Source organism: Anticarsia gemmatalis, chromosome 19 (assembly GCF_050436995.1).
Source record: "Anticarsia gemmatalis isolate Benzon Research Colony breed Stoneville strain chromosome 19, ilAntGemm2 primary, whole genome shotgun sequence".
Classification (NCBI taxonomy): Eukaryota; Metazoa; Arthropoda; class Insecta; order Lepidoptera; family Erebidae; genus Anticarsia; species Anticarsia gemmatalis.
Window position 1 is genome coordinate 7,126,722 of NC_134763.1, and position 24,459 is coordinate 7,151,180.

Here is a 24,459-nt window from a genome sequence, read left to right on the forward strand (position 1 = left end):
GTAACGGTAGCGGGACATGGCAAGCGAAACATTGCATAACATATTGCAGTATGCGGTATCGACAATGCAAGCTGTAATGTTTAGTAGAATCCACTTTGGATCAGTAGCTTGATTTTCTACCACTATCGACTACCAACAACCGGCTAGCTATCGAGAAATTTTGTGTGAAAATCTGATCAGCGCCTCTAGCGGGCGACGGAGAAACTATGTTGGCAGTACCTACTTTTGAAATGCCAAACTCTCAATACTCAATGGTTCGAAATGTAGAGAATCGTGCTGCTGATCTTTTGTCTCTACCTAGCCCTATGCGAGAAAGGCGTGATTTTATTTATTAAAATCCGCTTTAGCGGGAACAGTAGGTGTATACCCGCTTGTAACTGTGTAATTCAAAATATTTATTTATATGCTGCCCTTTACTTAGCTAATACCTGTTGTGTTACTAAAACACATTACGCAATATAGACAATCGAATTCTGGTCCAAAAATATCTATACGCCTATCAAAATGTAAATTTATAGACGTCCTTTACTTCTATAATTAACAAACACCGTGTCCTAAACAATAGCTACCTTAGACCTTAGGTTATTTTCGAAACAATAGTGTTTACTAAAATAACTTATTTGAATAGTACCGAAAAATTAGCGTGAATAATTTAACAGCCGGTAAATTGAAGTTTCGATCGGCTAATTTATTACCTAAGTGTAAAATAGAGGATACTATTTTTGTTTGTAATGGATATTAAAATGATCGAGCAGAAAACAAAAAAATATATAGAATATCTCTCCTCATAAAGCTGGCAATGATTATTACCTAATAAAAAAAAAATTACGAGTTACAATTACATAAGTTTTATTTTCATACCAGTCACACATTATTATTAGGCGGAAAATTTTACTTTCAATGGCTTAGCTGTATCGTATTGTCAAACCTGAATACATAAAGCCTGTATTTGCGTTCTACAATCAGTCGACATTACACCCTTAAGGAGTCAACATGAAGTACTATTTCATATTTTTGGTGAGAATTTTGTTCCGTTATTTTGCAACTTCAGATGAGTTTTATTGAACTAAGCTCTTAGTAACTGCCCTCTGCCTGTAAGACTGTTAGCTTAGTCTTTGATGAGTTTTTTTCTCGATAGCTACTAGGCTGTCGATAGTGGTACAAAATCGCTTCCCAGTATAGTAGGACATCTTTTAAAACTTGAAATTATTGAACACGTATCTGGTATAGAGGTGGGACGGTACTGTGGGACGTTGCAGCTTTTGGTAAGGAGTTGGTAAATAAAGGTTGTAGTGGCTTCGGTAGCTCAGGATCGCATGTGTAAATAAGTCTTCTCTAATCGTATTGGTCCATAGATAGGGACAGCCCTTACCAGATCTTATCTTGGGGTGGGACATTTCGACCACTGTTGATCCTTTGTGTCACCCCCTCCTTTGCTACTCCAGATGTAGGGGTCAAAACTTAACAGTTACTTACTAGCCCTTACCATAAGTAAGAAAATTATATCTTATATCATTATATTGTTCGTACAGGTAGCAGTTATCTTACAGGCTTGCTGTCTGAAATACGGTACAGCAGAAGACGATTTTCTATTTGAACTCATGCGCCACACAAATAGCAATCCACCAATTGTAAACACATCATCGAAAAATGAAACAAAATGAAGTGTGTGAATCAATAGTTACATAACATTTTACGTTTATTAATTAAAGGTTTATGAAGAACACTGTCTTTTTTATTGCAAGGCTTGCAAGCAAATTTCTACCACTATCGAGAGGTTTTATACGAAAAGCCACTCAGCGCCCCTAGTGTGTTCACAGAAACTATTTATTATTCAAGTTTTTAAGGTCAAATCAGATGTTTCAAAATATGCAGGGTATATTTGTGACTGATAAGTAAATATTTAAGACCTATCATAATACCCTATTGAGTAATCTCCAAAACTCATTCTCGATCTTTACGAGTAAGAGTATATTAGTATTTTTAAAGCTCTTTTCCTTAATAAATCTTGGACGAGGCCAGTTTAAGAACAGTAATAAGTTGTAAAAACCAACCTTTCTATTATTTCCACGTGATTTATTTGTCTTTTATCGGTCAGGGCAAAAGTTATAACCCCTGGCATTCTCCTTTAATAAGTACTCTGATAATTGTTTCTACAGGTTGCCGTAATGTTACTGACTTGCTGTATTAAATACAGTTCAGCAGAAGATGGTGGTATAGAGAAGATAGTGGAAACGGTATCAAGCAGCATTGACCGTGACACTGCACCAAGTTATAGCGATTACATTCGCTCCAGGATATTGCAAGGTCAAACGCCTAAAACAGAACAATAAAACAATACTTTTGTACTAAACATTTGTGCCTCATTCTTTTTCTTCCCCGTAGAACAAGTGATAATTATGTCTAATACACACATAACTTTGAAAGTCATTGGTGTGATGCCTTGGGTTTGAACCTGCAATCACTTGCGTGGGAGGTGCCAACTTAAACCACTCGGCTATCACTGCCTGCCCCATTCTACAACAAAGTAAAATTTTGATTCTTGATCTTAAACTAAAATTGATTTAACTGTATCTCCTTATGAATAAATTGCAGCTGTACGATTACTTTAGTTTTATTTTTCTTTTGTTTGCGCCTGGCCTATTTTTGCAGTACATTTTAAATGTCAAACTCTCGATACTCGAAAGTATCGAGAGCTAGCACTAGCACTAAGCTTCAGTACCTCGATTCTCTACCACTATCGACTACCGGCAACCGGCTAGCTATCGAAATTATGACATTTAGAATGTACTGCCAAAATGTTTCCTACGACACCCGTCAGAGGCGCTGATCAGATTTTCATACAAAAGTTCTCGATGACATTTCGGTTGTCGGTAGTCGATAGTAGTAGAGAATCGAGGCACTGAACAGACCTTAAAAACAAAATTATATTTAGTCTATACAATGAACACAACCTATAGTAATACGTAGGTATATAAAATTTCCAAAGAATATCTAAAAATCTGTGTAAAATTTGATTGATTTTAAATTATTATTCATTGATATTATCATTATTAGATTCAATTTCGATGTGAAGCTATAATTTTATGAAATGATCGCTTTTATTGACTCAATTCCAATAATGTGGAACTAGTAATTTATTCGAATGATATTTCGTTAGTGTGTTCTCTCCATTAATATCGCCTGATAAACTCCATCCTCCTTTAGCCACAAACATTTCGCATAAATCTAAAAATCAAATGTTACCGTGCACTAAAATTGTGAAATATAACTTTCACAAAGCCAACTACGATCTAATTAACAAAGATTTAGCTGAAATAGATTGGAATACCATACTGAGTAGCGTGAGTGCTGAGGATTCTGTAGATATTTTTTATTACCATATTATGAATACGATAAGAAATCATGTTCCAAAGTCGTCCCCACAGTCATCAAAATTCCCTATTTGGTTTTCTAAATCCCTCATAAAAACGTTTAAAAATAAAAATAAAGCATGGATTAAGTGGAAGGTGTATCAAAATCTATCTGACTATGAGCAATTCTCCTTTCTGAGACATAGATTTCAATCTGAATGCCAAAAGCTCTACAAGGCATATATTGATTCCATTGAAGACAATATAACTAAGAATACTAAATATTTATGGAGTTATATATCAAATCGAAAGTCAAATGAAGGTATACCTTCCACGGTGGTATTAAATAATCATAGTACTAGTAACCCTGAAGAAATATGCAATTTATTTTCCAACTTTTTTCATTCTGTGTACGAGCGATCAACATTTGAAATTGACTCTTGGCTTCCTCCCGAAACATACTTAGACGGCTGTACTATTATTAGCAGTATTCATATTACCACTCCAAATGTTTTAAAAGCGTTGAAAGCATTAGATTGTACTAAAGGGCCTGGACCAGATGGTGTACCAGCTATATATCTTAAAAATACCTCAGAGACAATATGTGTACCTTTAAGCCTCATCTATAATAAATGTCTAAAAGAAGGTATATTTCCAGAAATCTGGAAAAGGGCGAATATCAACCCAATTCTTATGAATTGGGTTGATATTCGCCCTTTTCCAGATAGGCAGGTCACAAAAATAATGTAGAGAACTACCGACCTATTTCTATTTTATGTGCCTTGTCTAAGCTTTTCGAGAGACTAGTACACGATGAGCTTAGTCCTATTTTGTACAAAATTATTGTAAAACAGCAACATGGATTTGTTAAAAGACGATCTACTACTACAAATTTAATAATTTTCACTGATTATCTGTTCCAAAACATGGACAAACGTATACAGGTGGACGCAGTGTATACTGACTTTCGAAAGGCTTTTGACAAGGTAGACCATGAGTTACTTCTCACAAAAATAGCTTTTAATGGTATACGAGGTGACCTACTCCGGTGGTTCTCGTCCTATGTAACAAATAGGTCCCAAAAAGTTGTTATGCGTGGTTATGAATCCCCCTCAATAAGTGTTACTTCTGGGGTGCCTCAGGGGTCCATTCTTGGCCCTCTTCTATTTATTCTATTCATAAATGATATATACTCTTGTTTTAAACATTCCCAGTTTTTGCTATTTGCTGACGATCTCAAAATTTTTAGGAAAATTGAACGTTTTAATGATTGCAGTTTAATCCAGGAAGATCTGGATAGATTCTCTTCTTACTGCAATAATAATAAACTCCAAGTGAATATATCTAAATGTTTATCTATAACCTTTTCAAAAAAATCTAATATTATATGAAACACTTACTGTATAAACAACACACCGCTGCATAAAGAGTCTCTTGTTCGTGACCTTGGGGTTCTCCTAGATGATAAACTACATTTGGACCAACATATAGATAAAACTATTAGCAACGCTTTTCGCATGTACGGATTTATAATGAGAGCCACAACTGACTTTAAACGCACACATACATTCATACACTTATATAAATCGCTCGTAAGATCGCAGCTGGAGTATGCCGTTACTGTATGGAATCCATATTACAAAAAATATAGCAACGAATTAGAGAGAGTACAACGCAAATTCTTAAAATCAACGCATTACAGATGTCATCGCAGAAATTTAAGCTATTATGAGCTGCTACATTATTATAAGTTGTTTAAATTGGAGTCTAGACGCACTTTACTAGGGACAATGTTTTTATATGATCTCTGTAATAATAGATATGACTGTTCAGACCTAACTAACAATTTATATTACATAGTACCTAGAACTGTTATAAGACGAGAGGTGCGCGCTCGGCCGCTGTTTGCAGTACATTCTTGTCGCACTAATGCTGGGGAGCGTGCACCTCTACGTCGCTTAGTAGATACGTATAACAAGCATTTTGCGGATATAGACATGTTCTCATTATCTGTCTGTAAATTTCGTAGTGAGGTAAACAATAAAATAAAGGAACTGTAAACATGATAAAATTTAAAAATGTATATGTATAACAAAATCTAAATGTAAATGGTGACTCAAACAAGAACTAGAAAAGTTAGTTATTAAGTTTGAATGTGCTAAGTTTCCTTGTATCATTTTGTATATAAGTTGTGGAAAATGTAGTGAGTTACACACTCACACATACTGTTTTATGCATGCTCTTTATTTATTGTATATTAGTGTGTAATTGTTAGTTTTCCCGAATAAATAAATAAATAAATAAATAAATAAATCTCTTAATGTATATTTCAATGTTTGTATCTATAAAACAATAAAATCATACTAACAGATTGAAGAATTTTAGCCTTCGGAACAATAAAACTGGATAAAATGTTTCGAGAAAGTTCGTTTAGACAAAGCTGAAGTGTGTTGTCGCACGATTATAAAAAAATTCGGGGCTCTAGTCTGTTTTTTGGTTTGGCCATTTCTGATTTTTTTCGATCTGTTTATTCTTTTTTACAGTTGACTCCTGTTTAAAGACGTTTAATGGAATTGAATTTAGTTTAGTTATTACATTCTTTTAGAAAATACTTATTCCATAACCGTATTTTGCTTCACAATGTATGTACCTTAGGAAATAGTTACGACAATTTAGTCTGGAAATGTAGTTTTACTTGGAATATAAGCGATTACTAAGAAAGCATTATCATTTCAAGACTCTAGACAACAGCAATGCGAAAAATGGCAGATGTCCGCTATTTTAAAAACAAAGCATAAAATTATTCAAAACGTGGAATAGACTAAGGATATTATTTTATTTAATTAGATCGAATCTACTATCGAATATTGCCAACCGATAACCTATCCAAATTTTTCAATTATGAAAATGTGATCAGCGCCTCTAGCGGACGTCGTAGAAACTAATTTTGCAATACATTTTAAATGTCAAACTATCGACACTCGATGGTTCCAATTGTAAAGAATCGCGCTACATTCCATAGTAGTTAAGAATAATGCTATTTAGAATTTAAGAACACATAATTGGTTCATAAATAACTTATACATGTCATTTTGACGTTTCGAATTCTGTTACATCACTACAGTTTATGATAAAGAAATTAACATAAGTAATTATATAAAAGTATACATTGAAGTTCATATATAACAATAATAATGTGATGATCACATTAAAACTGTTCCGAATAACTTTATTTAAATTCCATTACCGTAATTATCTGGCATATTACCGAAGTAGGGTTGCCGAAGCATGCATAATTTCCGGGACAATCCTGACTCAGTAAAAGGCTAATCTTTAACTAGAGACGCAAGATTTTATGAATTTTATAGCAATTTTTGATGTACGGTAACAATCAAGAATATCTTTATAATTGTATAAGTCCTGGCTTACCTACCATTTTAAAAAAAAAAACAAGTTTTTTAGGCTAAAACTAAAACGGGTTAATGGAAATTCCGGGATGTCCTGCGATGTCCCGGGATTCTGGCAGCCCTACTCAAAAGTGATATAGTGTTGCCCCGCGACTAATTTGATATCAAAATCGAAACCAAATTTCGACTATGTCAGTTGAATTAATGAGCTTTATCATAATTAAATTATTTTGTAGTGCTCTCATAATTAAGTTTTCGACTTCGAATGCAATAATTAATTGTTTTAATTGTGTTACTAACGGCACACTTATAATCATTAATATTCGAAATGAATATAAAACAAGTTATTACTACCAAAAAAAAATTGTGTGTCTTTATTTACCTATACCTATACGGCTACTTCTCCTTGATTGCTAAGTCTCCGGTTGATTCCCGGTCGAACAAGAGCTATTGGGCTTAACATTTTACAGTCCAGTTACAGATTCATTATACAACAAGGCAGGTTCAATACTTCCCAATAATAGTTACCTTACATCACTGTATAACTTCATATAACAACTTTAGAATTAAATTCAAAGTGTCAAGCAACAATTAACATGTCAACATGTTAAGAACGAAGCTAAGATTAAATTATGTTAATCAGTCTTAATAGGTTTAATGACATTTATAAGTTTGTAAGCAAACAAATCGGTACACCCACACAATACGCCTAATCTCTAACGGCTAATATGGTGACAAGTGACGTGTCTTTAAGATAAATGGTTGATTTAAATAAAATAGTTCTTGAAAAACTACTTATTATACTCATAGTTTAAAGGAATTATAGGTATCTTAAGGGCTTTCCTAACGACATACAATATTAAGTATTAGGGGGGCTATCACGTATCTCAGTTGACTACTATTTAAAGGTCACTATGCTGTACATTGTTTTTTTCCTTAGAATATAGTAATTAACCCGTTACGTCAAAGCAGCAACGTACTGTACAATGCCCATCAATTTGACATAATATTGTATTTGTCAACCTGAGATGTTACGCCCGCTGGGGTTACGCGGAAAACCATCACCGCCCCTAGCATGTTCCGAAAGAACTGATTTTTCAATCATATTTAAATATTGATACCAAATGAGTTAGTTCCACCAAATAACAGTAAGGGAACCTGTTGTACCTAGGCCGGTTTTTTAGAAATATATTTTTTATTGTGATTTGACGTGCAGCACACAAATCATATCTGCATATTTTGAAATGTCAATTATTTGGGTACTCACCAAAAAAATATTAGAAATGTATATTTAATACTTACATAATATTTTTAAATTTAAAAAAAAATGGGAAATGTGGCCAAGGTACAACATACCCTATGTACCTAGGCCAGTAGTACGTTGTACCTAGGCCACATTTAAATTTGGGGGTAATTTAAGCAAATTATCAAGTTTTGTTAACTAAAATCATTTTATTTGATTTATTACAGTACACAGTATTATTACAGCATACAGTATTTAACAAAACATTTTAAAAATTCTCAAATGATCAACATTTAGAAATGATCAAAATTAAAATAATATTCAGAGCTATTTTTATGCTTTTCAAACAAAATATTTAAACAAAAACAACTAACTTTTTGCCACCGTTTCGTTACATCACATCGCTGCGCCGGCCAAACTCCATGTGTATTTTGATGTTAAAAAAAATGAATCTTGTGTCCCAAATAAAAGAAAAAGTTTTCCAAAATCTCACAAAAGACACATGTGGAACTTGGCAGGCGCAGCGACGATATCACATAATATAATATAGCAAATCAATATACCTATATAGCATAGCAAATGGAAAACAAAATATTGAAACAATTATCTTTACCTATATATAAATTATTATTTCTCTCTTAAATTTTAATCAGTCATTTGGACTAGCTATTATAAAAACACTATCAATAATGTAGATATATTATTCAGCCTTAAGCATTTAGTAGGAATCCCAGTACTTCTGTATCTCTGGAACATAATAAATTTCTCTGTTCTTGTTAACTTTTTGCGGGGTTTTAATTTTTTCGACAATATATATAATTAAATCTGTACCCGATGAGTGCATCGGGTACAGATTTAAATCCTCTTTTTCAGTCCATTTCCAGTTTTTAAGTCTTTGCATCGATTTCTGAAATAATAAAGATATTTAATTAGGAATATTATTACGTAAATGTGAAATAATTTAATAAAATATTCTCCTGGCCAAAGTACAACATCCAGGTTGTACCTTGGCCACTGGCCAAGGTACAGCTGATCGACAGTGACCGAGGTACAACACTACTCCAACTTCAGTAAAACGGTGGATTTTATATAGTTTAGAGGTTAAGTAACTCGTAAGTGTTTTATTGTGTTGAGACTTGTAAAATCAAAGAACCGATAGCATATAACAGTTAAGTGACTATTAGAAAACTTTTAAAACTATTAGACTTCAAAATATATTAGAAATACTTACTTTTTCACACAAAAAAGTTTCGTCGTCGATAACACCAAACACCGGCTTAATGGCGGTATGCGACTAACTACACATTGAATAGTCTGTAGTGACGTATCGAATACCATAAACAGTAGAATTTAGTATCGCGCGAATATATGAAAACGAGCCCAGTGGCCTAGGTACACATAGTGCCAAGGTACAACAGGTTCCCCTACATATTTTAAACGATTATTATCTTTTTCATACAATTGCGACAGCTAGTGACTATGTATGCAGGGACAGTGTGATTCGGACTAGTTACATATTCACGCTCGATACACGACGTTTCATTTCATACGATTGATTTGTCCATAATTCAAAAAAACTATTGTGTGGCAATTTCTGAGAAACAGCTTTTTATTTAATAACATACTGACAATATGCGTTATCATGTTTATAATGTGATGGCACGTGTAAAGCGTTGACGTCTGTCGTTGCTATGGCAACGGCTAACTCGCGAATCATCCCAAGGTGGATAAATATGTATCTGTACCTCGATTCTGTACCACTATCGACTACCGACAACCGGCTAGCTATCGAAATTTTGACATTTAGAATGAACTGCCAAAATGTTTCCTACGACACCCGTCAGAGGCGCTGATCAGATTTTCATACAAAATTTCTCGATGACAGTTCGGTTGTCGGTAGTCGATAGTGGTAGAGAATCGAGGTACTGTATAAATCATATAATACATAGTTTTAAATTAAAACATCTATACATCCGCCGAAATAAATAGCATTTACCATATTAGTAGGATAATAGATAGGATTAACACGTACATACATACAGGTATGTTTATCCATACTAATATTATAAATGCGAAAGTAACTCTGTCTGTCTGTCTGTCTGTCTGTCTGTCTGTCTGTCTGCTACTCAATCACGTCTAAACTACTGAACCAATTTCCATGAAATTTGGTATGGAGATATTTTGATACCCGAGAAAGGACATAGGCTACTTTTTACCCCGGGAAAAAGACGCATTTCCTGGGAAAATTCTGAAAATTCAACGAAGTCGCGAAAAATCAATATTATAATGACATTGAATTAACAAAATTCCGTTGCCATGGCAACTGTTTTAATGGCGGATATGCCTTAGCGCGACTTCGTTATACTAAGAGATATAAATAATTTTGAGAATATTTTTCGTGAAAAAAAGCATATTTTATATCATCACGCTACGACCAATAGGAGCAGAGTAGGTAACAGTAAAAAGTGTTACAAAAATATGGAAAATTCTGACCCATTCTCTCTTATTGGACGCAAGCGAAGTTGCGCGGGTCAGCTAGTATGTTATAAGATACGGAGATTAACGCAACCATGTATTAAGCTTATCGCGTTAATTCCCTATCTTATGAATAAGTAGTATCTATAGGTTTATTATTTAAGACAAAAGTTGTAAAATGGAAACATTTTTAGATAAATCTTATTGCAATTTGCCTGACTCAACATTGAACATTTTTCTTTCATAACTTCCAAAGTTATATTTGTCAACGACGTTTTTTCCTTTTTCTACAAATGTATTTAAACACGCGACATGAATTTTCTCTATTTACTTAGTACTTATATAAGTAAACATTCTAATTGTATGTTACTGAAAAGAAAAGCATAGGTAATCTAAGAGCGCTTTCACACTTGCGAAATGTAAGGCCACTTTAAAATCCTTTTTTTAATTCAAAGATTTATCTTAAACCATGAAATGTGTATCGTTTATGTAAAAACAACACAAAATCTAAGCTAGTATTTAAATAAATCTGCACTATTGTTGCCGGTATCACAGTCGAGCAGAGAATAGTTCAACAAACAATGGCTGTCAATAATAATGTTTAGAAAATACTGCCTTTGCCATTGTACGCAGTGGTTTAAACAGAGCATTATTCTACGTTTAGTCCCGAAATACATCGTACATACATAATATCACATCCTTTTTCCAAAGGGGAGGCAGAAACCAAAGAACGCCATTTTCATTTGCATTCAAAATACGTCTTCAAAGAAAATATTCCTAAGACTAAAAGCTAAAACTATTGAAATGAAGATATCGTAAAACGAAACGACGCAACTCAAGAACAAAAGGTTCCATAATTATTTATTTACAGCAACAGGTATAATTTCACTTAACGACCGGCAATATAGTGGCAATTCAAATAATTAGTTTCTATACGTTACCCATTCCATTTGATCTGATACCATCACTAATTTCAAATGCTATCGGCATAATTGCTTCTGTTTCAAACAGTACAAGTTAAAAATCAATAGTACAAACAAAGCTTCTAGGCATAAAGTTTGTTAACTACTGTTTTATCAGTTAGTTCGTAATTTTATATGTTTATTTTAATTGCTAGTATAGTAGTTTAGTAATTAAGTAAAAAACCATCTAGGGCTTACTCGTAGGACAAATTATGTTAAGGGACTAGGTCATAAGCAGCTTACTGTAGCGTGATTCTTTATGGCCAGTAGGTACTATCGAGTATCGAGAGTTTGACATTTAAAATGTTCTGCAAAAGTAGTTCTCATAGTGCTCACTAGAGGCTTTGACCAGTTGTCTGACGGTTGTCGACAGTCAGACTAGAGTATTGAGTACAGGTTTAATTGTAAAAGCTAGGAGAGTCAAATTTGCACCCTGCACTGTCAAATAAATCTTCTTGCGCGGGGGAATGTCGAATTTGCATGACTAGTACTACGAACGTAACTAAATTTCAGAAGAAAAACGCTCTTTGACTCAAATAGTAATTCACTGTCGCACGATTGTTACCAAATAGAAAATTGATAGCAACAATTACTTACAGCATTAAAAGACATACATCATCATAGATGTCATTGTCAATATGCTAGTCATGAAATCAATGTTATCTGAAAGAATGGAAAGCCATATCTGGACTAACCCATTCGAAACTGTTCATAAATGACGTCAACAAAAGCTGGAGTAATAACCTAATAAACCTCAGCAAAGACAGCATCAAGAAAATACTTGGTGCTTTCACAGGACACTACGGCACGAACTACATGTTAAACAAAATAGGAGCCATAGATGACCCCAAATGCAGGCACTGCAATGAAGAAGCAGAAACCATGAAACACATACTGTGCGAGTGTGATGCTTTAGGAAGGAAAAGAATGGATCTTCTAGGATGCGGTTACCCTAAACCAGAAGACTACAGGCTGCTTCCGGTGGGGTGCATAGCAAAACTGATAAGTTTTGCCCTGCCCCCCAACGTCTAGAGTAGCAAAGGAGGGGGTGACACAAAGGATCAGGAATGGTCGAAGTGTCAGCCAGGCATTAACTGGCACCCCCACCCCTAAGATAAGATAAGATAAGAATGTTATCCTTAACTTTATCAAGCCCTCCCTCCCAATTGTTTCTAAGTAACACTTCTGCACCTATGTAATTCACAGTTCATTACTCCTTCGTTCGTAGAAGTACGCTCATACTTTTTTTTTTTTTTTTTTTTTTTTTTTTTTTTTTTTTTTTTTTCGTCAGGAAAATGCATTACTGCATGTCCCGCCCCAGGGAGGAAAGCGGGGGTCTGTCGGGCTCTCCCGCCGGCAAGGCGTTCCGGCTGACTTGGGCATACCGACTAAAAACCTGACGGTGTTCCTTCTGCGGTCACCATAACGTGGCCAGGACGCGGTACCTCCGATCGGATACTCCGCGTCCCAGCCGGTGACGGCCCGCTTTGTATGCAGGCCCTACTTCGAGCGGGGGCAGGCACGAGGATTGCCCCCCCCCTAGCTCTCCACTTCAAGGGGGTGTGCCAGGAACACACAGCGCACTCCCCACCTCTCGGACCTGTTCCCTGTCCAGGCGACGGAGCGTTCCGCCTCCGCCGCCCACAGGTCCGCGTCACGGGGGCCGGAGATCATCCCGGCGCCTACGACGCCCAGTGCGTCTTGCGCGGGAAGGGAGGGGAGCGTTGATTTCCCGCTCCCGTTCCGCCGCCTCTTTTGCGGATATAACTTCCTCGCAGAACGAGGCGACGGCCGACCACGCTGCCTCGCTCCCGACCATGGACAGAACCACGGCCGAGAGCGAGAGGTCGCTCCCGACTACCCCGGTCAATTGACGGCGCTGCGACGACCACGCCTGGCAGTGTGCCAGCGTATGCAGCGCCGTATCGGGGCAGTCACCACAATGGTGGCACCTGGGCGTCTGCTCACGGCCTATGCGACACAGGTACTTGCCGAAACAACCGTGTCCGGTCAAGACCTGCGTCAGCCGATAAGTGAGCGCGCCGTGCCCTCTCTCCAGCCACTCCGTGACCGCCGGCCGCACGGCCTCGATGGTAACGAGGCCGGCGCTGGGGTTCTCCAGTCGCCGCTTCCACGCCGCCAGGACATCTTGGCGGAGCTCTGCTCTCCGCGCCTCCACTTCTTGAGGCGCGGGCAGTGAGCCCCCGCCTTTGGCCTCCTCGCGCCATGTATAGAGTGACGCGAGGGCCTTCGCGTCCAGGTCCCACGGCGGCGTTCCGGCCAGTAGGGACGCCGCTTCGAATGAGATCGTGCGGTAGCCTCTCACGGCCCTGACAGCCATCACGCGCTGCGGACGTCGCAGCGCGGCGATGTTTTTGGCCGACAGGGCATTGGCCCAAATGGGTGAGCCATATAGGGCCATTGACCGCACGATCCCGGCGTACAGCCGTCGACAGGTGTTGTTTGGCCCCCCGAGGTTCGGCAGCAGGCGTGAAAGAGCGCCCGCCGCACCTACCAGTCTGGGGGCCAGCCGACTGAAATGGGCTGTGAAGTCCCATCGGCCGTCGAGAGTTAGACCAAGGTACTTCATCGACGATGCAATGCCGATGTGGACTCCGCCTACGATGATGCTGGATCCTGGAGGCGGGCGGCGTCGGGGCCCATGGAAAAATAGGGCCTCCGACTTTTCAAGTGCCACCTCCAGACCCAGCCGCCGGATGCGAGCGACGACCTGTGCGACCCCAGCTGTGGCCAGCACCTCCGCGTCGCGGTGCGTCTTCCCCCGGGCTGTAACCAGTGTGTCGTCGGCATAGCAGAATACGCCGACGCCCGGCGGGAGCGCACCGCGCAGAACGTAATTATAACCAATGTTCCACAGGAGAGGGCCTAGAACCGACCCCTGTGGAACCCCACAACACACCATTTGGCGTGACCAGCCATTTTGACCCGGGTAGATAATCGATCTTTCCTCCAAATAAGCCCCGATGATACGGCGGAGGTAGGGTGGCACTCGGTGATATTCGAGTGCCACTCGTATGCTGTTCCAGGGGAGGGTGTTGAAGGCGTTGGCGATGTCGAGTGACACCGCCAAGACGACCTCTCCCTGGGCTACTGCGTCCTCCGCCAGGGCCCTAACGCGCGCGATCGCGTCAATCGTGGAGCGCCCTTTGCGGAACCCGAATTGTTGGTCCGCTAGGTCCGGCCCTACACAACTTAGGTGCGTGACGAGGCGGTCTGCAAGTATGCGCTCGAAGAGCTTACCCACCTCGTCTAGCAACACAATGGGCCGGTACGCGGACGGCGAGTCCGCGGGGCGCCCCTCCTTCTTCAACAGGACGAGCTTCCCGGTCTTCCAGAGCGCCGGGAACTCGCCCCTTTCTATGCACGCGTTAAAGAGCCCTAACAGTCGGGGCTCGAGGGCCTCGCGAGCCAGGACCCACGCTCGGCCAGGAATGCCGTCGGGCCCTGGGGCGGTGTTCTTTGCCGCGAGGCGTTGCACCGCCACCCTCAGGTCTACCCGGGTCACCAGGGGAATTTCCTCCTCCTCCTCTATCGTCGTCGTCGGCGTCTCGCCCGGCGGAGCCATTGGCGGCGGGATGTGTGCCGCCCTGGAAGGAAACAGAGCGGACACCACGTTCTCGACCACCTGGGGCTGGAGACTCTGGGTTAGCGGGGGGGCCCATGGGCGAAGTTTACCCCTGACCCAATGATATGGGCGCCCCCATGGATCTACGTTTAACGTCTCCAGGAGAGTGCCCCAGGCGGCGGTTTTGGCCCTCCCGATTTCAGTTGACAGGGCCTTCTTCGCCGCTCTGTACCTCTCGTACAGCTCCGCCTCTTGTGACTCCGCGTCTGGGGGTCGGCGATGCCTCCTGCGGAGGCGCTGGTAGCGGCGGCGAGCCGCTGTACAATTTTGGCGCATTTGCGCGATTTCCGCCGACCACCAATAAACCTTCCGCCGTCCGGGACAGAACCGGACGCGGGGCATCGCTACATCACAGACGCGGGTCATGTCTGCCCGGAGCCTGTCCGCTTCCGCCTCCACGTTGGTGGGCTGTTCTCCCGACGCCTGCGAAGTCCAGGCGTCAACGATGGAGGCTTCTATAAATAAATCTTTATCGAGGCGCTTCAGGGACCAGCGCGGTCCTACTTCAACCGGGGTTTCCTGGGTATGCAAGGCCCTCGAGGTGACCGGGGAGATGCTGAACCTAATGTACTTGTGGTCAGATAGTGTCTCAACCCCCTCGAGGACCCTCCAGGACTGGACACGAGACGCAAGTGCGGGGCTGGCGAATGTGAGGTCGACTATGGACCCACCCCGCCAGCGCACGCACGTGTGCACGGCACCCCGGTTCAGGACAACAAGACCCGTGGCCGCCAACCAATCTTCCACTTCCTCGCCCCGCGCGTCCGTAGACGGGGAACCCCAAGCCGTGGATTTGGCATTGAAGTCCCCGAGGACCAAGGCGGGGCGAGACCTATCACGGCCGACCACGGTGCCGATCCGCGCAAGAAACGCCTCGAATTCGGCCAGGCTCCGGTTTGGCGAGAAGTAGATGCCGACGACGACTATGTCTCCCCAAGTGACCGCCACATAACCATGGCCCCTCGCTGTGGGTACGAGGGGCGGAACTCCGACAGCGGCCGGGGAGACTATGGCTACTAAGCCGTCTAAATCACCCGCCCAGTCATCCCTGGGCGGAACAAAATACGGCTCTGCTGCCACTGCTAACTTTATGGACCACTGTGCCAGGCTTTGGGAGAAAAGATCCTGGGCCCTGGCACAGTGGTTCAAGTTTGTTTGGAGGAGATGGAGAGCCATTAATGTTGGGTCTCCATCTCCACCACGTCTGCCGACATATCAGCGGCGTTGGAAGCCGCGGGCCGGTCTGATGCCTGCGAAGTGGCCTTGGCCTTCTTCGCAGTCGTCTTCTTCTTCTTCTTCTTCTTACCCTTTTTGGGGTTTTCCTCCTGGCTTCTCGTCCTCTGACCCTTTGGTGGGCCGCAGGTTTTGCTCCCAACTATATGCGCCGCCGGCTTGCCTGCCGCGGCGCAAACGGCACAGTTCGGTGCTTCCGAGCACGACTGGGCAATGTGGCCCGGCTTGCCGCACCGGAAGCACGTGCCGCTTCGGTCAACCTCTGACGTGCACCGCGCACAGACATGGCCTCCTTCGAGGCACCGATAACAACGGCGCTCGCGCGGTGGGAGAAGCTCCACCCGCGCCGACACCCATCCGATCAAGAGACGGCGGCCATCGACGAGTTTTTTGGCCGCCGCAACTGGGCAACAGGCCCAGATAGATCCTCCGCCATGAGGGCCGAGACGGATCTGACCCAGCCGGACGGAGTCCGCTGGGCACTCGCCGGCCCTGGAGAGAGCAGCTTTTATCTCCTCCGGAGAGGCAGAGTCGTCCAGGCCCGTGATCCGTAATTCGGCGGTTTTTGTGGGCCTGGACACGCGGACGATGTCCTCCTCGAGGACCTCGCGAAGTTTGGAGGCGAAGGCATCCGCTTTTTCGGCTCCGGACGCTCCTGGGAGCTCGAACATCCGAGCCCCCGTGGCAGCAACCCTGAACCTGACGTCATTGGGGCCAATGCCCAAGTCAGCCAGGTTAATTTTAGCCTTTGCGTCCCCAATGACGTCTTTGTATGTTGCGCCATTTTTCGCCGCCTCCGGCTGCAGTGTTATGACGACTGCAGCCGATTTCGGAGTCCGGAGCTTCGACGCCTTCTTCTTCGCGGTCTTCGGCGCCTTCTCTTTGGGCGCCTTTGCCGCCTTTCCGTTCTTGCCGACGAGCTGCCACTCATCGGCAGCCGTCGGGTTAGCGGGCAATGTTTTGGCCGGCATGGCCGCAACAGCGCCATAAGACGGCTGAGACTTTTTGCCCCGCTTTCCGTTTTTGGCCGAGGGAGCTACTGGTGTCGGCACGGTGGCGGGCTCAATCGCCGGCGCAGATGGCGCTGCCGTCTTGTTTTTCCTAGCGGCGGGAGTGGGTGCCGCCGCCTTCGCCGCTCTAGCGGCGGGCACAGGAGGTGCCCCTACCGCTTTCTTGTCCGCCGCTAGGGGCGGACGAATGCGAGGCTCCGGCGGAAGCCGAGCCTCTATGGCCCCGAATCGGGCGTCCACCATGAGGCGGAGGTCGGCGATGGCGCGTTCGATGGACGGAGGCACCTGCCCAGTGGTAACGGGCTGGGCGCCGGTGGTGGTTGTGCTGATATTCTCCACCACGGCCTTAAGCGCCGCCATCTCTTTGTGAAGATGGTCGACCTCCGCCTTTAACCGGCTGTTCTGGGCCTGGAGGGCCAGGTTTTCTTCAGACGCGGACCTTCGGCTCAATTCGGACGCCGCCAGTTTTATATTTCTGGCAGCGTCTTTGAGGGACTTCACAAACGTCCCTTTTAGGTTGCCGGACTTGTCGGCAACCTCCACGACTGCCTCCAAATTGGACAGGATCGTGTCCACCAGTTGGACGGCGGATTTGTCTTCGGGGTCAGCCTCCGACCCCCGCTTGCTCTGCGCCTTCTTCTTCTTTCGCGCCCCATCCGACTCCTCGGACTCGGGGCGCGGGCGTCTCTTTCGCCATAGGCGACCACTCACTGACGGATGAGTGCCGTCAAAAACAAGGCTCATATCGGAGCCAGTGTCAGAATCGACACTGGACTCCTGAGCATTTCGTCTCATCCTCGTCCTCACGCTGGGGCTCCCAAGATGGAAGGGGAGCCGCTCCAGCACCATGACAGGAGAAAGGGGCCTGGAACCCCCTCCTCCGACAACCGACGAGGGTCGCGCAATACTGGGCGTGCGACGACCCTCCACAACTGCGCAGTCGAGACTGCCGGGCTTTTTGCCCCCGATCTTCTCATAGTTGGGCTTCTCGCCCCTCCCACTGATTTCTTCGTTTTTGTTTTTAATAGTTGACAATTCCATTTGAATCCCACGAGTATGGGGGAAGTAAACCGTCCACCCAGGCAGAGCCCCCTGTACCTGGGTAACCCTATTACACGGTGAGGTCGGGCAGGTTTTACCGGATCTTACAAACTAAATTTTTTATTGAGGTTAAGTCCTCTTGGCCCGGCCAGTTAAGGCAAGGCCCTCGGTCCCAGCATTGGCCGCGAGACGTGACCACGACACCTCCGCTGGGATAACGAGTTTGAGGGCGGTGACCGAAGTCTGCCCACCCGGAGACGATACCGAAACCGGGAGAGCCCGCCCTCCCACCGACGGATCACCCGTCCCACATCTGTGTCCTCTGCAAGCAGAGGGACACGCACAGTGATTTTTTATAGAGGTTTTCTTCCTCGCGATCGCTGTCTCCCCGACTTCCGACAAGCGACCCCCGATCCTGGCCCAAAAGTTGAGCCAGGTTTGCGGTTTGGGTTGGTTTTTTATGGAGGTTTTCCTTCCTCTCTCGCGCAGTGGAGCTCGCGCACCACCGCACGGTATGAAGGGACCTTGTTCTGAGCCTTATGGCACCAGAACGAGACGGTCCCTTCGGGCCTGTCTTGGCTTCGCTACTGCTACTAAGCCCCCTCACCACGACAAGGTGCAGACCCACGGGGGGGAAGTACGCTCATACTAGACTAACTACCCTCAAGGGCCTATTTAATTGCCTTCTACGACGGCCACGAATTACTATTATTATCCTAGCACTAAAGAACTTAAGATTTTATTTTTACGAACCTAAAATTAGGTACGCAGTTAGCACTGGTATAAATTACTTTTTCTTTGGTGGTAGTTAGACATTATTTGCTAACCTTGACTTACCTCAAGCCAAGTAAGAACACAAATTATTCGTCATCATCAGCATTAGCAGTATTTCTGCACCTACGCTGGTAATTGAGCCTCTCTTTTTCTCTCTCCTCTCTCCTCTCTCTCTCAACCTACTTTATTTATGTAAAACAAAAACAAATTAAATAGAATCTTTGACAAACACGTATGATGATTTAGTCCCTTGAAAACAATATTATCCGTATACTCCTTTTTGCTATCCGCTTTGCTCGCAAACAAACAAAAAGTTTGTTTTCATGACACGGGTTTTTGGAAAACACACTTTTTGAAAATATACAAGCGAGAATATTTGTAAAGTTATATAAAAATAAAAATATCTTCACCCATTACTGTCCCGCTGCTGAGGAAGGGTCACCCAGAATAAGTTAGGGGTTAGGCCTTAGTCTACCACGCTTATCAAATGCATGGGTGGCTTTGCATTCAAGAACTTGAAGATGGCCGCATACAAGATGGCTTCTTGCTCACGATGTTTTCTTTCACCATTAGAACAAGTGATAATTTTTAACTTAACTTCTAAAAGTCATTGGTACGTTATCTCGGGTATGAACCGACCGCTTTCGTGAGTGGCTTGTACTTAGGCTACTCGTATCCCTGCTCTCTACTTTCTAAGTAATAAGTATGATAAAACTACATGCTATATAGGTAGGCAGCAAGCCACAGATCAAAGAGCAGTCTAAATTCCTTGTGGACTTTTGTTTCCCTATTTCATTGCTAGTATGAAACATAGTCTTGACTATATCAATTTATATTCTCTTACGGCAATTTGATGTTCGCAAGAACTGTTACTCCAGCCATACACGTAATATATTATCATCATATTAAGATAAGAGAATTCGGATTATTGAGAAATATTATTGAATATAACATCGAATGATAACCAGTAGTAAAATATTTAGGTATAGTTTTTGTCCTGAACTGACTTTTTTACAACTTGTGTATTAAGTCGGCCATTTTAGCAACAAGTGGTTGTTTATAAGTAACTTGTCGATTACTTTAATACACAGCATCATCGATACAGTCTTCAAAAGCATCGATAAATAAGTAATGATAAATAAATATCATTGGACAACTCACACACGGTCATTTAATTCCAAACTAAGCAGAGCTTGTATTAAGGTCACCAAATAATTGATAAACATACTTTTAAACTTCTAAATACATACTTATATAGATAATTTAACAACCAGGCTCAAAACAAATACTCTTGTTCATCACACAAAGATTTGTCCCGGGTGGGATTCGAACCCACCACAGGCGACGCTACGATTATTGCGGCGAGATGGCCACGTTAACCACTGCGCCAGACGTGCAATTTGATATCACGAAGTTTTTATTTCGATTTGCAAAGCAAATAAAGTGTGGAGATTTTGTCTAATTTCTGTTGGAAAATTTCAATAGCAGCCTAGAATATAGTAATAGGCCACCCTTATACAAGGAACAACAAAAAAAAGGTTGAAACGTGGGTGTATTTCATACAATTCTATACCTTCAGAAATACCTAGATAAATGTGAAAAAAAATGGAAAGGTTTACGAATTTATCGCCTAATCGTCGATTCCATTCATAAATATCGACATCATATAAGGAATGTTCTTCTCATTTATTTAAATGAGCAAATACAAGTTTCGCAAGTTTTTTAGAACTTAAAAAAAATCTTCTATATTCTAATCAAGCACGTTATTGTGGTTAAAAAATGTTTCGATGTCCGGTTCCAATCAGTCAGTAGTAGAAAAAATATGGCAAAAAAATCCTTTGAATGTAAGGCTGAGTTTATAGCGACGGTTGAATAAAATACGCGTGTTAAGTTGTCGACAAGGTGGTAGGTACATTATCACCTTAGCTTTTCTTCCAAACTATGTTGGAGTCGGCTTCCAGTCTCACTAGATACAGCTGAATACCAACGTTTTACATGGAGGGACTGCCTATCTGACCTCCACAACCCAGTTACCTGGGATAACACAATACCCTTTGGCAAGACTGGTGGTCATTGTCGTTGTAGTATGTAGTTACATTTAATTATATGATAATACTTTGTATAATTTTGTATCGCGTGTTGGCAACCAGGCAACATCAAGTGAAGCTGCCGAAAAAGAAAAGGAAGAAAAAGAAAAAAATGGCGGCTGCTTTTGTTTTTTTGAATTCATTACGTCAATTTACGTTTGTGGATTGTACTGTTATTCTTAGTTTAAGTATATTTTACCTGATTATAATTATGTAATGTAACATTTGCTTAATTTGAAAGGCTCCAATTGTTAGGACAGAATATTAATTTAACATCAGAAGTGACATATAGTATTTTCCCAGCCCACAATGGCGAGTAGTAACAGCTCAAGCATGAGTAGGTACGAGTGGTTTGAAAACGCCGCCACCAAGGTCGTCGCGATCTCGGAAAAGGGTAAAGTTTAAACACCCTAGAACTGTGAGTACAAATCTGATTACCCTCCATAATATGATACCGGTATTTGATCTTTTGAATGATAAAGTGGCTTCATGGCTTAATGTAATTGACTATTAAACGTCGACTTTTAAATGGTCCGACGGTATTATAAGATATCAAGCTACTTCCTACATTCAAGGGTCCATTTCAAATAACGAAATGCTTAGGAAATTATAGGTATAAGTCGAATAGAAGATATGAGAGGAAGCGAGAGATCAAATAAAAGATATAGAGGAGTGGCCGCTGCGGAAGATATCAAGCCATGGATCAACATCAATATTTGGTCTATTTAACAAAAATAATGTCAGCAGTAAGTCGAGAATGTGTTGACAAGGTAGAAATATACATAAATACAAATAATTGATCAGAAATTTAATTTCAATGCATTGTAATATTTAATATTTGTGTGTGTGAGTGTGTGCTGTTCCGCCAGAGGTACCAACTGTGTTCATTATCCAGAGTAGGGGTAGTGTGCTGAAGCAGTTACTGCCTAAGATTTAAAGGAGTAAACTGGAGCAGGCGCTACTTCGGACTAAAGGAGTGAATACTTGGTAAAAAGGGAATGTCTAAGTCTAAAGACAAAATTTAAGTTGGGCGGACCAGCGATCACTAGATATTGTAAAGTTGCCTAAGTCTAAAGGAACTTTATATGAAAACTATTGGTCGGAATAGTGGACCCAAAGTATAGATTTTTAATTGAACAGTAATACAATATTTGTATACTCGTTTCAGATGTTTTGATTCATTGAGTAATTTGAATATATGGACGTGCCTGAGGGCATGCACGATGCAGGAGGGCCGTGTTGGCAACCAGGCAACATCAAGTGAAGCTGCCGAAAAAGAAAAGGAAGAAAAAGAAAAAAATGGCGGCTGCTTTTGTTTTTTTGAATTCATTACGTCAATTTACGTTTGTGGATTGTACTGTTATTCTTAGTTTAAGTATATTTTACCTGATTATAATTATGTAATGTAACATTTGCTTAATTTGAAAGGCTCCAATTGTTAGGACAGAATATTAATTTAACACGCGAGGCAAGCTTACCACCAAATAAAGGCGAACGGCAGGTTTGTATGAAGAATTCGTACAGCTTATAAAATGTCATGTTTAGGTTTACTTTTTGTTTTAATTGATAGCTAATATGATAAACAAGCTTATTTTAAAATTCTTATATTTTTCAAAGTTGGGAGGTAAAAGTTATGTCCATTTTAGAAGCCCCGATAGTTCGCTAAATTGCTTAGATGCTGTCAAAACCACAATCCAAAACAACACGGATGCGTAGACGTCAGACTAACAGTGACATCTCACGAGATTTTCTTTTTCTTTAGTTGTCAAATATAACAAACAAATATGACAAATATAAGCCATAGACCAAAAAATATTATGTAATTTATCAAATCTTTCTACCTTAATTATTAATTAATCCGGACTTCTAAAAATAATACTCCCATATAAAAATAATTGACTTAGTCCCCTTAATAAGTGGTACAAATTCTGTAACGAAACAACACCAACTTTAAGCTGTACGAAATCTGCCGATCTCCTTTAAGAACCTTTTAATTACGTACTCACGCGAAAGTCGAGACAATAAAGTTCATAGCTTATAAAGTATATCATATAAAGTACATCGACAGCAAGCTTTCATTCAACCCTGCCATTCATACAAATACGCTAGTAATAACGAAATAAAGTTAAAAAGGCCAAAAAAGTATATAAAATAAATCCATTCTCAATATGAAGCTGAAATGGTGCCAAAATAATCAAACACAAATAAAAATGGACATTTTAGCGACGCAGCACAATGCCAAAAATTTTGGTAGATTTTGGAAGGAGACAAATAAATTAAGTCCTAAGCCGAGCATCCCGATGAGCATTGAAGGAATTAGTGATCCAGCCCTTATCGCAAGCTTGTTTAAAGATCATTTCCAGGTATCAACTTCACAAGTGCCTGCGCGCACTGACACCATAGGTGAAAGTCGACCTGGTGAAAAATATATTATGATAGCGGCGAAAGAAGTAAAAAGAGCGCTAAGGGATATGAAGCGAGGGAAATCTCCTGGGCATGACTCACTCAGTGTTGAGCACTTGGTCCACGCAGGCGTCCATCTACCTAGGGTTCTCGGTTTATTATTTACTTTCTGTGTGAGTCATTCTTACTTGCCAGGAGAGTTGACTAAGACGCTAGTTGTCCCGATAGTAAAGAACAAGACAGGCGATGCTTCTAGTCTTAATAATTATAGACCTATATCTCTGGCTACGATCATAGCGAAGGTGCTGGACAGTGTGCTTGACAAACAGTTAGATAAACACATACAAGTGAATGACGCTCAGTTTGGCTTTCGGGCTGGACTCTCCACTGAATCAGCTATACTAACTCTCAAGCACACTGTACAGTACTACACTAGTAGAAAAACGCCAGTGTATGCTTGCTTTTTAGACCTATCGAAAGCTTTCGATTTGGTCAGATATGAGAAATTGTGGCAAAAGTTGTCGGAGAGGACAGACCTCCCTAAAGAACTCATATCGCTAATAGGATATTGGTACAGCAGCCAAAAGAACTATGTTAAGTGGTCAGGCTCGCTGTCCCAAGCATATGGGTTGGAGTGTGGAGTTAGGCAGGGAGGGCTGACATCTCCGAAACTTTTTAACTTATATATTAACGATCTGATTGATGAGCTCAATAGCACTGGTATCGGCTGTTCAATAGATGGCATGATTATTAACAACATAAGCTACGCTGATGACATGGTGTTATTGAGCCCATCAATCAATGCCCTTAGGCGTCTGGTAGATA

At 41.8% G+C, this 24,459-nt stretch overlaps 2 protein-coding genes across 5 annotated transcripts in view; one reads left to right on the forward strand and one right to left on the reverse strand.

Annotated features, from left to right (window-relative positions):
* The window catches only part of LOC142980972 (nephrin-like), a 173,831-nt gene that overhangs the window by 72,871 nt on the left and 76,501 nt on the right, over positions 1-24,459 (forward strand). The gene's annotated exons all lie outside the window — the stretch shown is intronic.
* On the reverse strand, positions 14,327-18,178 carry LOC142981284 (uncharacterized). The gene is made up of 5 exons (XM_076127082.1): positions 18,041-18,178; positions 17,538-17,971; positions 16,600-17,456; positions 16,299-16,482; positions 14,327-14,339 (listed from the first exon to the last, which is right to left on the reverse strand). Exons 1-5 carry the CDS (start codon positions 18,176-18,178, stop codon positions 14,327-14,329), a joined length of 1,626 nt encoding a protein of 541 aa, XP_075983197.1.